The sequence below is a fragment of the Notamacropus eugenii genome, chromosome 4 (genome assembly GCF_028372415.1).
Source record: "Notamacropus eugenii isolate mMacEug1 chromosome 4, mMacEug1.pri_v2, whole genome shotgun sequence".
Taxonomy (NCBI): Eukaryota; Metazoa; Chordata; class Mammalia; order Diprotodontia; family Macropodidae; genus Notamacropus; species Notamacropus eugenii.
Window position 1 is genome coordinate 233,592,154 of NC_092875.1, and position 16,470 is coordinate 233,608,623.

Sequence of the window (16,470 nt, forward strand, 5' to 3'; positions counted from 1 at the left end):
AAATACTGCAACTGACTTACCTCTATCCATCTTCCTTTTTTTTGTCACCTGCAGTTTTGATTCATTGTGGATGATAGTGTACTATTATTTATAATTGTTAAATTAAATTTTAACAGCTTAAAATTACACTAAGACTTCTGAGATACCCTGTACAGTAATACCAGGAGAATGTTGATATTCAGGAGATTGTTTTGTGGCAATTAGCAGATTGAGATTGTTGAAATTATTTTGTTCCAGCCTGAACTTAATATTTTATTCAACTCTGTTGTGACTAAAGAGCTTTATAAAAGTTTATATAAACATGGTATAAGTGGAAACTTTTATTCTTAGAGTATACACAATATGCTTTTAGTATATAATAGAAAAACACTTTAGTAGAGAGAATACTGGATTGAGTCAGGCTTGTCACCAGTACACGTTAACTTATTGACCTTGAACAAATTACTTAATTTATCTGAGCCTCAGTTTTTAAAAAAAAAAATTATCTATTAAATGGTATTATTACTTAATGCACTGACTACTTCATTGTTTTACTAGGATTTTTAAGTGAGAATATCATGTGAGGAGGAGTATCATGCATTGCAAAGAATACTGAATTTGAAAGCAAGGGCCTAGTTTCAGATTCTGGTTTTTATGACTGTAGGCAAATATTTTAACCTCTCTTGGCCTCAGATGAGGACATCTGCAAAAATAGATGCTTTAGACTAAATATCCTCTAGAGTCCTTCCGTTTAAAAATTGTATGATCCTATTGGAGAGTACTTTGAAACCAATGGAGATACACTACCAGGAAGATTTTTTATTATAATAATTATTTATAATTATCAGCTCCTGTTCATGCTCTTGGAGCAGAATATTAGCATAAAGAATAAGAAACATTTACTCCCTATTGTTTTTGGTTTAAGCTAATATTAAATTATCTGAGTTCACATCTTATAGAAAATGATGCAGAATCATTTTGAGTGTCAAGGCAAAATTAATACCGTTTACCAAATTTTCAGTAATTGGTTGATTCTAGTATCTTTCATGAGAAATTAATGTTTACTTTTATGTTTTCATGTTTTCTGCAGTGAAACTATCAGGGATGGAGACAGTTTCTCAGAGAATGTACAGTTCAGGACAGAGGATATTCCTTTGGATGTCTGTCTTTGTAAATCCAACTTAAGACTTGAAAATAACCTGGAAGATCATACTCAAACATGTAGGAAGTCTTTGAGTGAATCTCATATTCATCTGGATAGGTCTTTACATTCTACTCTATCTTCAGTATCTCTCCATAATATTCTTCAGGAAGCAGTAGATGAACTTGAGCAAACTTCTGGCAATTTAAATACAACATTACTACCAGAAATGGACATAAGTTCTCCAGAACCATCTCTCTCAGACCAGGAATTGTACAACTCCTTCCATTTCTGGAGGACTCCTCTACCTGAAATAGATCTAGATCTTGAGCTTGAGCTTGAACAAGATACTGAGAAAACATTACATCCAGAGAGTCCAAAAGTAGCACCAGGAGTTCCTGTACCAGATTCTCCAAATATTGCTATGGCTACCAGAAAGGAACTTGAAGAAATGATAGAAAATCTTGAGCCCCACATTGATGATCCTGATGTTAAAGGTATGATAAGTCTACCATGTTAAGTACTTTTATCTCCTTTGTTAAAATGTTTGTTATGATTATTTTGACTTTTTTATTTTTATTTTTCTTTGAAAACAGTTGTCTGCATTTGGAGAAAACATTGGTTTGATCAAATTAATGAATGAAATGTTTTTTCTTAATATTTATTACAAAAGTCAAATTTTCCAGGAAATATTTTTAGTGAGGGTTAATTTATATGCATTATCCGCATAATATAGATTTTGGTACTCATATGTGAAATACTTCTGAAATTTTCCTGGCAGCAGTAAATAGAATACTAAGTATCTAAGAAATTCTGAATCCTCATGCTCGCATGAATTTTTCCATTTTGTTTTAGGTTTCATTGTGCTAAAAATTAAATGACAATGATTCAGCCTTCCTTTTGACAAAAGAAGGGCCAGTGAAGCTTTCCTGAAAATTCTCATAAACAGTGTTCTAAAAGGATCACTGAATTTTCTTTTTATAGGAGACTCATTTAGTTTCCTGCATCTTTACATTTTACCAAGCTTCCTGCTCTGTATAAGGTACTGTGGTAGGTGGATTCAAAGACCAAAATGAAAAATAATACCCAACTGCAAGGAGTTTGAGTTCTCCTGTAGGGTTATAACATGTCAATAGATGGAAAGTATGAGGCAATTTGAAGATAGAGATAGCATTAACAATTAGAGAATCAGGAAAGGTATTTTCCTATAGAAGCTAATACTTCATATAAACCTTGAGGGCAGATTAGGATTCTAAGAGGTAGAGGCAAGGAAGAAACACATTCTAGGCATGGGTGACAACTAGTGCAAAGAAACACAAATGAGAGGTTGACTCTCTTCTCCAGGAAACAGCTAGTAAACCACTCAGGACTTGGGGGAGAGGAGGCAAATATAAGAAGTCTAGAAACATAGGTCAGGAAGATCTGAGGTCAGATCTGACCTCTGACAGTAGCCGCGTGACGCTGGGCAAATCACTTACCCTGTTGGCCTCTGTCCTCATCTGTAAAATAAGCTGGAGAAGGAAATGGGAAATCCAGTATCTTTGCCAAGAAAACGTCAGATGAATTTATGAAGAGTCAGGCATCACTGAAACAACCGAAAAATAGCAGCAACAACGGAAACAAAGAAGGAAAGCGTTTAACTGCTAGCCTGAGGAGTTTATATTTTAACATATTGCCACTGAAGATTTTTGAGCAGAGCAATGACATGGTCAGACCTATACCTTAGGAAATATTATTTTGGCAGTTTTGTGGAGGATGGATAGGAAAGGGGAGAGGATGTGAAAGCAGAGTGACCAATTGTTCTAGGTGAGAGGTGAATGGGACAGGAGATTTTAAGGTAAAACCAACAGACCTCAGCAACTGATAAGACACAGGCAGGGTAGGAAGAGGCAAGGATGACTTGGAGATTATAAATGTCTGACTGGGAGGATGGTGCTCTTGCTGCTGTTTGTCCTCCATTATCAAAGAGGACCGTGACATCAGGAAGTTGATTCCATGACTTGCAAGTGAATTAGATTTAAGTGAAGTAGGGCTGTGCAAGGTGACCAACCATACTTTATCCTCTGGAGCCATCTGTGTTCAGTTGCAAGCTATAGATCAGCATGACTGGAGATGACCCCCACGGTCCTCTTAATAAATATAGGGAAGCTGAAAGACTATTCCAAACACCCCACCACTTCCTCCTTCCCTCTTAGTAAAAGACCTTTGCCTCATATGTCACTGAAAAAATTGAGATCTTTCTTATTGAGAATGAGTTCCCTTTTGTCTCCATTTCTATATATTATATTACCTCAGCATCATCCCATAATTTTCTCCTCACTTGCTTCAGTCTTAGAAGATGGGCTTACTCTTCTCATTACTAATACTATCCTCCCTACCTAAACATTTTTGCCTTTAAATGTATCTCATCGTATCACTTCTAAGAACTTCCCTTTTCATATATGCCCCACTTTCTGCCTAATTTTCAACTTCTCATTTTTTATTGGTTCCTTTTTCAAAACCTTTGAACATGTCCAATGTCCAAATCTTGTCCATGCTTAAAGAAAGCCTCCTGTTGACCCTACCATTCCCTCAAACTATTATCCTATCTTTTGTCCCTTTCAAAACCAAATATGTATAAAAAGCTAACCATTCTCTGCCCCCTGCAACTTTCTCACCTTCTATAACAGATTGCAATATGGCTTATTACTCTCTTTTCTATGAGCTTTGTGACATTGGATAGAGCTCTGGGACTGCAGTCAGGGAGACTTCTTTTCCTGAGTTAAAAACCTACTAGCTGTGTGACCCTGGGCAAGTTGCTTAATCCTGTTTGCCTCAGTTTTATCCTGTGTAAAAATGAGCTGGAGAAAGAAATGGCAAACTACTCTGTTGTCTTTGCCAAGAAAATGCCAAATGGGGTCATAAAAAGTTTGACATATTTAACTCTCTCCAAGTAACCTCCAATGGATTTAGCTGTCATCTCTATGCTAACAACTCCTAAAACTGCATATCCAGCTCTGTAGTCCCAGTCTCCAGCTCACTGCTAGACAGTTCCACCTCAGTATCCCATCAGCATCTCAAAAGCAACATATCTAAAATAGAATTAGTTATCTTTGCCAGCCACACCTAAACCTCACAGCTTTCTTATTTTTGCTCTGGGTATAACCATTCTTCTAGTCACCAAGGTTCATAGCTTAGGTATTTTCCTTCTTTGATTAGCCGTCAGGTCTTAGTCAGTTCCACCTCTGCAGTGTCTCTCCCAATAGTCCACTTCTCTCTTACACCACAACTGCCATGTTCCAGGCTTTCATCACTATTATTCCTCTGCTCAAAAGATTTCAGTTAACTCCAACATTACCTTTATGATAAACTGTAAATTTCTCTGGTATTTAAAGCACCTCTTAGCTTCTTACAGCCAATCTTTCCAAGCTGACTACACAGGGGGCACAGTATATGGAGTGCCAGGCCTATAGTTAGGAAGAGTCTTCCCAAGTTCAAATCTGGCCTCAGACACATACTAGCTATGTGATCCTGGGCAAGTCACTTAACCCTGTTGACCTCAGTTTCCTCTTCTGTATGGAGAGCTGGAGAAGGAAATGGCAATCTACTCCATTATCTTTGCCAAAAAAAATCCCAAATGGGGTCACAGAATCAGAAACAACTGAAACGACACCACTACCACCACAACAAAAATAGATCAGGAACTTAAGAGTCCTGCCAAACTGAGCCACTTGCTGTTCCTTATAAAGAAAACTCTTATTTCCTATCTCTTTGCCTTTATACAGGCTATCCCTCATTTCTGTAGTTTCTCCTTCCTTGTCTCTACTTTTTAAAACCCCGGCTTCCTTCAAGGTTCAGCTCAAGTGCTGCTACTTTCAAGAAGAAATTGTAGACTGTACAACTCTCCCCAATTTGTACTAGAAATGACAAAACAAAAATGGCTGAAACCAGTTTGCTTTTGCAAGATTGCAAAATGTATAATTTGTAAGTGTCTTGTATTTACTTAACTGCAACATGTTATTTCCCCAGTAGAAAGTAAGCTCTTTAAGGACAGAGAGCTCTGTATTTGTATCCTCAGTACCTTGCATAGTATCTGGCAAATAGTGTGCATCGTAATGAATGCTTGTTCATTGATTGATTTTTGGTGAAGGTTAGGTTTATTGAGGGGGGAGGAATAATTTCTGTTTTGGACATGGAAAGCTTAAGAATAGACATCTAGGTGATGACTAGCAGGGAGTTAGTAATCTGGAACCAGAGTTCTGGTAGAAGGTTAGAGTTGAATGTATAGATTTAGGAGTCATAGTCGAAGAGATGACATATTTGAACCAAGGGGAGTAGACATGATTGCCAAAGTAGAGAGTATTGAAAGAGAAGATAAGCCAGCACAGAACCTTGAAACAGGGAACATCCATCATTTTAGAGCGAGAGATGGATGATGGTCCAGCTAGAGAATAATCAGGTAGATAGATAAGGAACCTTGAAAGAGTAGTCTCATGGATGCCAGGGTAGAAAAAAGACTATCCAGGAAGGAGGGGGGATGGGAGGTGAGAGTAGTCTCTATTTTCAAAGGATGTGAAAGGATCATTAGTTTGAGCAGTATAAAAAAGATTGTTGATAACCTTGAAGAGAGTATTTTCAGTTTAAAGGTAAGGTTGAAAGCCTAATTATAAGGTGTTAAGATATAAATGGAAAGTGAGGAAGTATAGGCATTCCATATAGATAGTAGGATTGTGTTTGCCTGATCTCTTATATCTCTAATCAAAAGAACTTTAAGATAAGAAAAGATGAGTATATTCATCAAGCCTAGTTGCCATTGAGAGTTACCACATGAAAGAAGACTAGCTAGCAAGAAATCCAGAAGTTCACAGGAAAGAAAATCCTCAAATGTATATATGGAAATGAACAAGCAAGAAGAAGTAGTGATACAAAGAGGCAAATTTTGATTCATCAGTATCCTTGAGACAACCTGTTTAGATGAAACCTGTTACTGGAATCTAAGGAAATCCAGGAACCAGAAGGGGAAGATATGGTTTGAGTGAAGACAAACAAGCAATTTTTTCATCAGAGTGTATTGCAGACCACCTGGACAGGAAGGAAAAATAGTTCAAAGTTTGGAGAATGTCACAAACCTGATACAATGGTATGATACAGTTAGTAATGGTCTGTTTCAGTTATTCAGGCATTAGTAGGTAGTACTGTCTGCCAGAAGTGGAGCAGATATAATAGCTTCTTACCTTAAGGAAAGGCATGATAAATTAGGAGGAATGGAAAACTCAAATGCATGAAATTCTGAAACACAAAGGAAGATAATTCTAACTAGAAATAAAAATAATAGTTTTTTGTTACCAAACAACTTAGATTTCTAAATAATACGTACAACAGGTAGAAGCATGAGCAGGTAACAGATGTATGTGTGGTAGGAATAAAAATAACTAATATTTATATACCACTTAATAAGTGCCAGACAACGTGCTAAGCACTTTACAAGTATTGTCTTATTTGATCCTCAGAGCAGTCCTGGGAGGTAGGTATTATTATTATCCCTGTTTTACAGATGAAGCTATTGAAATCAAATAGAAAGATCTGATCAGGACCACACAGCTATAAGTGTCTGAGTTCAAATTTTGAACTTAGGTCTTCCTTATTCCTAGCACTCTATCCATTGTACCTAGCTGCCCCTGTAATAATGTCAGGAACAGAACCAAGGATTTTGAGGAAAACTAAGGACAACAAAAATGTTGTTTGTTTTTTTAGCTTTATTGGGGGAAAAGGAAGGATCAAAGAAAGGACTGCTGCCTGGGATGGATGGGACACTGATAATTGACACGAAAGAAGGTAGACCTCCTTACTTCTTATTATATTTGTTTTTTCTGCCAAGGAAAATGACCTTTATTCTAGAAATGGCAGAACAAAAATGCCTAACAGGGAACTGATAACCAAGATAAGTAAGGACATAGTTAAAGTAACACCTCAGTGATCTTCAGTGGATTTGGGTCTTTTGCTCCACGCAAATCACATCCCCAAATACTGAAAAAATTGGTGGATGTGATTACTATGCTACTGTTGATGGTATTTGAAAGATCATGGGAAATGGGAAAAATACTGGACTGGAGAAGAACAAATGTAGTCTTGATCTTAAAAATGAAAGTAGAATCTGCATACTAAAAGTCATTGTTCCTGACTTTGCTTCTTTGACTTCCATTCCTTGACAAAATCTTTAATGAATCATAAAAGAGATGGTTAGTGAATATCTTAAAAAAGGAAGAGTAACAACCATTGTAACACCATTAAGGGCAAATCATGCCATATTAAATTTTTCTTATTTTTTTTTTTTTGACAGGGTTGCTCTACTGGCAGATCAGTGGAATATTATAAATATTAGTGTAATGTGGCAGCTAAAAAAAAAAGCCAGTGTAGTTTTGGAACACAGTAAGAGAGACAGCATTCAGGAATAAGGAAATGATAATCCCTCAGTGCTTTTGTCAGACTATAGCCAGAGTATTGTGTTTAGTTCTGAGCAACCTAATTTAGAGAAGGACATTGATAAGCTAGAAAGTGTTTAGGATGAGGAAGAGCCTTGAGTCTGTGCTATATTTGGATTGGTTGAAAGAACTGGGCATAGTTAGCTTGGAAAAAAGACAATGTGAGAGGCTTGGTGGATGTCTTCAAATATTTGAGGCACTGTTAATGTGAAAGACAGATTAGACTTTTTCTTTTTGGTCCTATGAGGCAGAACCAGAAGAAATGAGTATGAATTGCAAAGAGGCATTTATTTAGGCTTATTAAGCAAAGAAAAAATTTCTTAACAATGAGAGGTGTTAAAAAGTAGAATGGGCTGTCACAGGAGGTAATGGTTCTCTGTTTATTGGAAATCTTAAGGTAGAGGTTGTATGTTCTCATTAGTTATAATAGTATAGTTTGAGTTAGACTAGATGACTGCTGAGGTCCCTTCCAGCTTTGAAATTTTATAGGTGATTCTAGAAACTTATCTGTGAAAGTTAGAAGAGATCACTTTAAATCATAGTAAAAAAAAAATACATCTCCATATATCCAGGCTATTTTGGCAGTTTTCACATGCTGCCAGTTTAGAGTTAGTATGACAAAGAGGGATGAGTTCTGGACTTGGAGGCAGGAAGACATAAGTTCAGCACTCAACTCCTGGACAAGTCACTCAAGCTTTATGTTTGAGGCAGCCCCTGGAAACTTAGTACAGAAGTCACAGTGAGGTTGTGATTGACACAAAAATCACAGATGTTTGGCATAGTCACCTAATAAACCAGTTCAGAATTCATCAGAGAGAGACTTTAGAATTTCAGGGCTGGAAGGGTCCTCAGGAGCCATTTGGTTCAAACCAAATATCTGGAATAGACCCTTTTTTCCGCTACATCTAACAAGTAATTATGAAACTTGAAGACTTTCAGTGAAAGGACTGACACCTGCTCTTTATGTTAATCAGCTCCCATATTTTAATAACTGCATGAGATTTTTAAAAATAGATTTTTAGTTCATTTGTTTTTACCTTTACATCCTTACTTTTCCCAGCATATCTCAACTCTTGCCCCCTACCCCAAAAGCCATCTTGTATAACAAGAAAAAAGGGAAGAAAATAGCAAATTAACAAGTACATAGAAATAGTCTGACATTATCCATGGTGTTTCAAACCCATCTCCTCCACCTTTGAAAAGAAGAGGAGGGAAGTTACCTTTTTAATTGCTCAGCATTCAGTTTCAGTGTTTCTAGTGCTGTTCTTTCCACTTACAACACTGTAATCATTGTACTCACTCTCTCCTTGCTTCTGCATACTTCATTTTGCCTCAGTTTATGTGATTCTTCCTATGCCTGTCCTTAGTATTCATATGTACCATTTCTTTTTTTTATAAGTTTATTTATTTTTAGTTTTCAACATTCACTTCCATAAGTTTTATATTTTCTCTCCTTCCCCAAGATGGCATTTAATCTGAAATAGGCTCTACATGTATATTCCTGTTAAACATATTTTCACATTTGTCATGTTGTATAGAAAAATTAGAATGAATGGGAGGAACCATGAGAAAGAAAAAAACAAAACAAAAGAAAACAATCTGCTTGGATTACATTCAGATTCCATATTTCTTTGGCTGTGAATGGCATTTTCCATCACGAGTCTTGGAATTGTTTTAGGTCCTTGCATTGCTGAGAAAGAGCTAAGTCAATCAAAGCCAGTTATTGAACACTGTGACTGTTACTGTGTACAGTGTTTTCCTGATTCTGCTCACTTCATTCAGCTTCAGTTCCTATAAGTGTTTTCAGGATTTTCTGAAGTCTGCCTGTTTACCATTTCTTATAGCACAATTGTATTCCATTGCATTGATATGCCACAGCTTGTTCAGCCATTCCCCAGTGGATGAAAAATATGGAACGCTTTATGTATTTGTGTATCATCTTTGTGCAGCGACCATGCTAATCTTCTCTGTATCGTTCCACTTTTAGTATATGTGCTGCCAAAACAAGCACCCTATGTACCATCTCTTTCAGCACCCTCATATGCCACTACAATCATGTGCCAGACTTGCTCAGCCATTCTCTGAACGATGAGCACTGACTTTGTTTCTAGCTCTTTGCTACTGCAGAAAGTGCAACTCTAAATATTTTGGTGTGTGTAGGACTTTTGTTGTTATCATTGACTTTTCCTAGGAGTAAATGCCTAGCAGAAGAATGAGTCTCTTCATTATTGAGTCACTGTTTGAATCACTCCAGATTATGCAGCAGACATTTTCAAAATTTGCAATATTTTTGCACTTAATTTGTCTTCATTTGCAGAGTGTTTCTTAAGTTATGCTCACTCTCCTCAGGAAGCTGTGGAACAAACAATTGTTTCTGGAATATGCTTTCCAGTTTCTAGGATGCATCTTAATTTATATTCAGAGGAAAAATTACCTTTAAGAACAAACTAGAAGTAAGTTTTAATTAAGGGAGGATTAGTAAACTAAATATCCAGTTAAAATATAAAAAAAACTAAATAGCCCAATATAAGTACACAAGAGGAAATTCTGAAAATTTAAGAAGTGGATGAATTAGAAAACAAGACTGTAGAACTCATAAATACAAAAGCCAGTTTTTGAAGAGAATAAGAAAATTAATAAACCTTTTGCCAACTTGATTTTAAAAAGGAAAATCCCACTGAATTTAAAAATCAACATTTAAACTTAGAACACAATTGGAATGAGTGATGAGAACCTACTCTAAAGTGTTTACAAGCAAAACTGAAAATCAAAAAGAAATATAAAATTTTTCACAGAAATACAAGATCCCCAAATTAACAGTACCAAATAAAAACTTTAAATAATCCAATCACAGACAAACAAATCCAGAAACTTATCCAATTTGGCTTTACAGTATGATTTTTTCATACTTTCCGGTTCATATCTTTATTATGTAAATTATTCAAAAATTGAGAAAGAAGATACTTTGTCAAACTTCCTTTATGAAATAGTTTTAATTCATAAACTAACGAAGAAAAAAGCAAAAAAAAAGCATTAATTTATATAGATTCAAAAATTTAAAGAAAATACTAACAAAAAGACCTAGAACAATTGATCAAAAAAAAAAATCAGTCACTTTCATCAAGTTGGATTTATACTAAGGTTGCAAGGATGATTCAACCTTAGAAAAATGCTTATCGTAATGATTTAAACCAATAACATCCCATACCAATACTTTTTAGAAAGATTTTCTATAAGAAATGAAGATTTCACAATCTTCCTTGGTAATGTACTTAGTAATCTTCATGTTCCTGTATATGTTTTACTCAGGTTCTTCTTGCTGCAATTTCAATTTGTCATTTTTGAGGGACTGTTCTTCAGTTTCTCTGATAACCTGCTCTGAGAACAATGTTTTCTTTTCCCATTACTCAGCTTGTGTGAAAAGTCTTACTGCATTTTTAAGCTTTTAAAGTTTTAAACACCTAATATTAAATTGAGACCTGTTATCACTTTCCTTTTTAAATTTGAAAATGTCATTTTGTGGAAGGATGAATAAGATTGTATTGAATGTGGGACTGATTGAAACTTGACAAAACCTGTCATTGCTACTAAAATGTATTACATTTTGGAGCTGGTAGGTAGTAGAAGTTGCTGAATTAGAATTACCGGAAGTTGAGGCTGTGTTCTTTGCTGATCATTTTGTTGTAACTGCTGGTTTTATATGAGCTTTAAATCTCTTGTAACTCACAAATACTTTTCCTTCTCTCTCTTTGTGAGGCTGGTATACACATGCCATCATTTTTGCCTCAAATAGTTTCTGCCTTATTCAGACAGAGATATTTTAAAACATAGACTCTCCGTGATTGTTCTTTTGACCATGCAGTTGAAAAATATTGCTTCACAGAAAGCTTTTCATATCATCCATATGCTTTACTAAACTGATGATGACCACTTACCAGAGAACCCAGTTGAAATATCAAAAATGTTTTTACTTGTTCAAAATTTCTCTTTATCCACTATGCTCCTCCCAACCATCCAAACAGATCTAGCTGGAATTCTAATTAGGAAATGCTTTCTGTTATGGTATCTGCTTTCCAAAGAAATGTTGGTACAGAACCATAGTAAAAGAATAATTTATTTCTAATCATTAAATCCTACCTTCCCTAGTAGCAATGATATCTTTTTAGTAAAAAAAAAGGTCAGAAATGTCTCATGAGGTCCAGAATGGCGTGCTCTTGTCATGACATATCTTTCCTTAGTTGATGTTAGAAGCTATTCCAATCAGATGAGGAAGAAAATCAAACTATAAACAAAGAAGGGGAAGTTATGTAGATTCTTCTTTCAAACTTTGTAAAGCAAATTGGGAACCTCACTAACATTTTTTGGGCCATTGTCTGGAAGCCCTGCCATTTAAAATGACTCCTTTGATGCAGGACTGAGCAATTCATTTCTACTCATCCTGTGTTTGGTAGGACCTACTATGTTCAAAGCACTGTACTAGGTGATCCTTAGGAAGAAAATTTAGATTGTCATGATATGTATACAAACTGGAATACACAAGTACAGGAATATATCATTCATAACAAGAAGCATTCACCAAATTTTTTTCACTAAATACCAGTTCAGCTTATATAAAGAGAGCTGTGGTCTCACTTCTAATTGATCAGCCTTTATGATATAGACACAATTGAGACAATGTGGGGAGGTGCTGGGGTGGGGGGTGGGGGAGAGGGATCTACACAACAGGGAGGGATTTGCAGAATCAGAAAGCTTCCATATAGGCTTCCAGGGACCTCTGATTAGTGTCATTGGGGTCAAGAAAGATACACATTTACCAGAATTTTTACACCAGCCAAGGAAACCTAAAATATGTAGATTTTGCTGCCTTTAACCTTTGCATAGCACCTTATCTTCTACTCCATGCCATAAAAGGAAATAAAGACCCTACCTGGTCCATTTTATGACTTTCCTCAAACCAACAGCTTCTGACCCCACTAATTTACTAGGATTATCAGGCTCTACTTTTTCACCATTTGCTCCTTCTAATCTAACATCCATCTCTACCTCTCTACTTAAATATGTCTTTACAAGGTCAGTAATGACTTCCTTATTTCCATATTTTGAGTTGTATTTTTTTCTTTCCTCCTCTAATTTTTGCTGCATTTGCCACAGTGAATTACCTGCTGTTTTACTCTTTCCTCTTAAATGTAAATATTTTTTGCAAATAATTATTTAAATAACTTGGAAAAGACATAAATGACGTCCTTTTGCAGACACAAAGCTAGAATATTTAGCTACCGCTGGGTGACGATGTAAAAAAGACTCAGATAGGCTAGAGCACTGGACTAAAACTTGAGCTTTAAAGATAAATATATAGCAATCTCCTACAGAAGTTTAAAAATCACAAGTACAAAGATGTGTTTATTGCATTTTGTCTGGGGGAAAATGGAGACTGTGTAAAATAAGCTCATTGAAGTCAGTAGCATGATATGGCAGCCAAGAGGCCGAAAGTCTGTGTTATTATTTCATAATTTAAATATATGACATTTACTTTTATTACTTCAAATTTACATTCCAAGTGCCATTATAATTGCTCAGTATATGGCACAAATATTTGTCGATATCCCTTCAGAAATTTTTTTTAAAGGATTTTTCAGTTTATTAAAAGTTATGAAGAAAAACCCCCAACAATAGGAAAACAGAACTGGCTGCATTAAGAAAGCTAGAATTTCACCCATGAGGGAGGTGATAATTCCACTGTCCTCTGTCCTGGTCAATCCCACATTGAATATTAAAGTTGATTCTGAGCTCCACAATATGGGGGTGGGAGGAAGTTGTAGGTGAAGTGCTGAATTTATTGGCAGGGGGACCTTAAGGTCTTTATAGGTAGTTGGAAAAGCGGATAAATTTTCATAAAAGCAAGTTTTAAAATTTTTATAGTTGGGGAAAGGTACACTCACTCTTAGTCTTTGGACCAGCAATTCCTGGAGAGAGTGGGGGAGGTGGGGCGCGGAAATTACAGTTATTCTGTTTGAACAGAATAGTACCATTCAGACTTATATGCATAGAAGAAATGTTGGAGACTTTGTTGATATTAGATCCTTTTGGATAACCTCAAAGGGTTATCCTCCCCCCTTTTTTCCCCCCAGTAGAGAGGAAATGAATGATCCTCAGGAGTTAAAAATGAGTCAGTTTATTGTGCTATAAGAAATGATGAACAGGAAGACTTCAGAGAGGCCAGGAAGGACTTATACTGATGCAGAATGAAAGGATCAGAATCAGAAGAGCTTTGTACACAGTAACAACCACAGTAACAACCGTGTGCAAGGCATTTTTCTGGTAGAATTAGCCCTTCACAGCAATGCAAGGACCTAAAAAATTTCCAATGGACTCTTGAAGCAAAATGCCTTCCACATCCAGAGAAAGAACTATTGAGTTGGACTGCAGAATGAAGCAGACTATTTTCTCTTGTGTTTTGTTTTAGTTTGCTTTTTCTCATGGTTTCTCCCATTCATTTTAATTCTTCCATGCAACACGACAAACGTATGTGTAGAACCCACATAAGTTTGCTCACTGTCTTGGGAAGGAGGGGGAAGGAGGAGGAGAAAGTCTAAGATTTATGAAAGTGATTATAGAAAATTGAAAACAAATTAATTTTTAAAAAAAAATTTTTTTAAATGAGTCAGTTTCAGGAATCATTCCTCACAATCTCCCTTTCTGAATATTAGGTATCTAAAGGTTTCGTTTTGAAGCCTATGATGTCATCTGTTTAGAGAACTCCTTCTCTAAATTCAACACCTAATCTGCCTATGATGTCATCTGTTTAGAGAACTCCTTCTCTAATTCAACACCTCATCTGCAATTTATAGTCTTAAGACAGTTGCCTGGACATTTAACAGACTTGAAGTGAAAGGACAGTGACCATACATCTATATATGAAGCAGAACATCAGACCAAGAGTTCCTGACTCTTAAGCCTGGCCATCTGGCCATTATGTCACACTGCCTAACATATCATTAGTAAATTAGATTTTTGACTCGCAGGCTACATAGTACTTACATAAAATAAATGACTGGCTCAAAAAACTGGTATAAGGAAGGAACCTCAGTCCCCATTATAAATAAAATGCAACCTTGATTAAGACCTTTAGGCTTTACTGCTCCAAGCACTGTTTAGCGTAGTCCCTGGAACATTTTGGTGCTTAACAAATACTTGATGATTTCCTGATTTCAAATATAAGGGATATTTTAGTGTAGTTTGCTACCTTTTTTCTTTTTTGGTTATCTAAAATTTCTACATCAAACAGGGTACGATATTTTCAATCCCTCTGTGGATAGGAAAGTATAAAAAGTGGGGTTCCTCAATATTAGGACTAATCATTTCCATTCCTGTTTACCATTGTTATAAATTGTCTGGAGGAGAGAGTACATAGTGAAATCTCTGTAGTTTTTAATTTTTTCAGTTAATGAATATCTACCTTTTCCCTTTGTATTGAAAAAAGAAAAGCAGAGCCTTGTAGCAAATACACATAGCAAGCAAAATAGTTTCCTACATTGGTCATGTCTGGATGTAGATAGCATATTTCATCATGAATCCTCTGAAATTGAGTAGAGAAGAGGGAATGGTGTAAGATATGTGTAGATGTAGCATCAATTGGACTTGGCATCCGATTGGATATAAAGGGTGAGCAAGAAGAAAGAATTGAGGATGACTGAGATTGTGGACCTGGATGATTGGATAGATGGTGGTATCTTCACCAGGAAAAAAAAAAGTAGGAAGGTTTGAAAGGAAAAGATAATGAGTTGTGTTCTGGATGTGTTAAATATGATACCGACAGATAGGATGTTCATAGGCCACTAGGGGGTGTAGTACATAGAGCACTAGGCTTGTAGCCAGGAAGATCTCAGTTCAGATAGGCATCAGATAGTTGTACTATCTCTGTGACCCTAGGCAAGTCACTTAACTCCTGTTTGCCTCAGTTCCTTGTCTGTAAAATGGGGGCACAATGGAGAGGGAAATGGCAAACTATTCCAATATCCTTGCCAAGAAAAACCCCTGGACAAAAGATACTTCATCATCATCATCATAGTAACAACAAGAAGATGATGCAAAGTAAAAAGGTAATCTGCTGGAAAGGCTAGAGTATAAAGAACAGTATTTTACAAAAGGTGGCATTTGAGTAGAAACTTAAAGGAAGCCAGGAATTCTGAAAAGTCTAAGTGAGGCAGAAGAACATTCCAGGCATGGGAGACCGCCAGTCATTTAACCTCATTTTTCTCTTCTGCAAAATAAAGATAACAGCACCTACCACATAGGGTTGTCATGGGATAATATTTATAAGTGCTAGCTATTATTATGGGATGTAGGTGGAGAAAACTTTAAGATTTTACAGGTAGATGAAAAGAAGTTGTTTTCATATGAGCAAGTTTTAAGATTGAATATGGTTGAGGAAAGTTATACTCACTGGTAGCGTTTGGGCCAACAGTTCCCAGGAGGGAGAATGTATAATTATAATTAATAACAACAGCCTTTATGTGTGCTTTAAGATTTACAACACTTTAAAAATATCTTGTTTTATTCCCACCATAACCCTTGGAGATAGGTACTATTATTATCTCCATTTTATAGAAGAGGAAACTGAGGCAGGTAGAGGTTAGATGACTTGTAGTCAGGAAGGCTTGAGTTGAAATTCTACCTCAGACACTTAAGTAATTTGTGACTCTGGGGGCAAGTCATCTAACCTCTACCTGCCTCAGCTTCCTCTTTGATAATATTCAAGCCCAATATGAGAACAGGCAACATGGTACAATGGAAAGAATGATGAAATTGGAGGATAGTGGTTTGAATCCCACTTTGGCTACCCATTACTAGTGTTACCTTGGGCAAAACAATTCGGTTTCCTCATCTCTA

The 16,470-nt window shown here is 36.1% G+C and overlaps 1 protein-coding gene and 1 non-coding gene across 9 annotated transcripts in view; one reads left to right on the plus strand and one right to left on the minus strand.

Moving 5' to 3' along the window:
* The window catches only part of PPP4R1 (protein phosphatase 4 regulatory subunit 1), a 96,365-nt gene that overhangs the window by 49,376 nt on the left and 30,519 nt on the right, over positions 1-16,470 (plus strand). For 6 of the 8 annotated variants that reach the window (XR_011966039.1, XR_011966040.1, XM_072604232.1 and 3 more), the window contains 2 exons: positions 1,070-1,617; positions 6,854-6,934. Coding sequence is in view for 6 of the 8 variants with exons in the window: in XM_072604232.1 (XP_072460333.1) it covers positions 1,070-1,617; positions 6,854-6,934 (629 nt within the window). In the remaining 2 variants the exon portion in view is untranslated. The remainder of the gene's footprint in view (positions 1-1,069; positions 1,618-6,853; positions 6,935-16,470) is intronic. The other 2 variants (XM_072604235.1, XM_072604236.1) reach the window with 1 other exon arrangement.
* LOC140502950 (U6 spliceosomal RNA) lies at positions 9,486-9,592 on the minus strand. Its single transcript, XR_011966667.1, has one exon. It is a non-coding gene; the product is annotated as a U6 spliceosomal RNA (small nuclear RNA).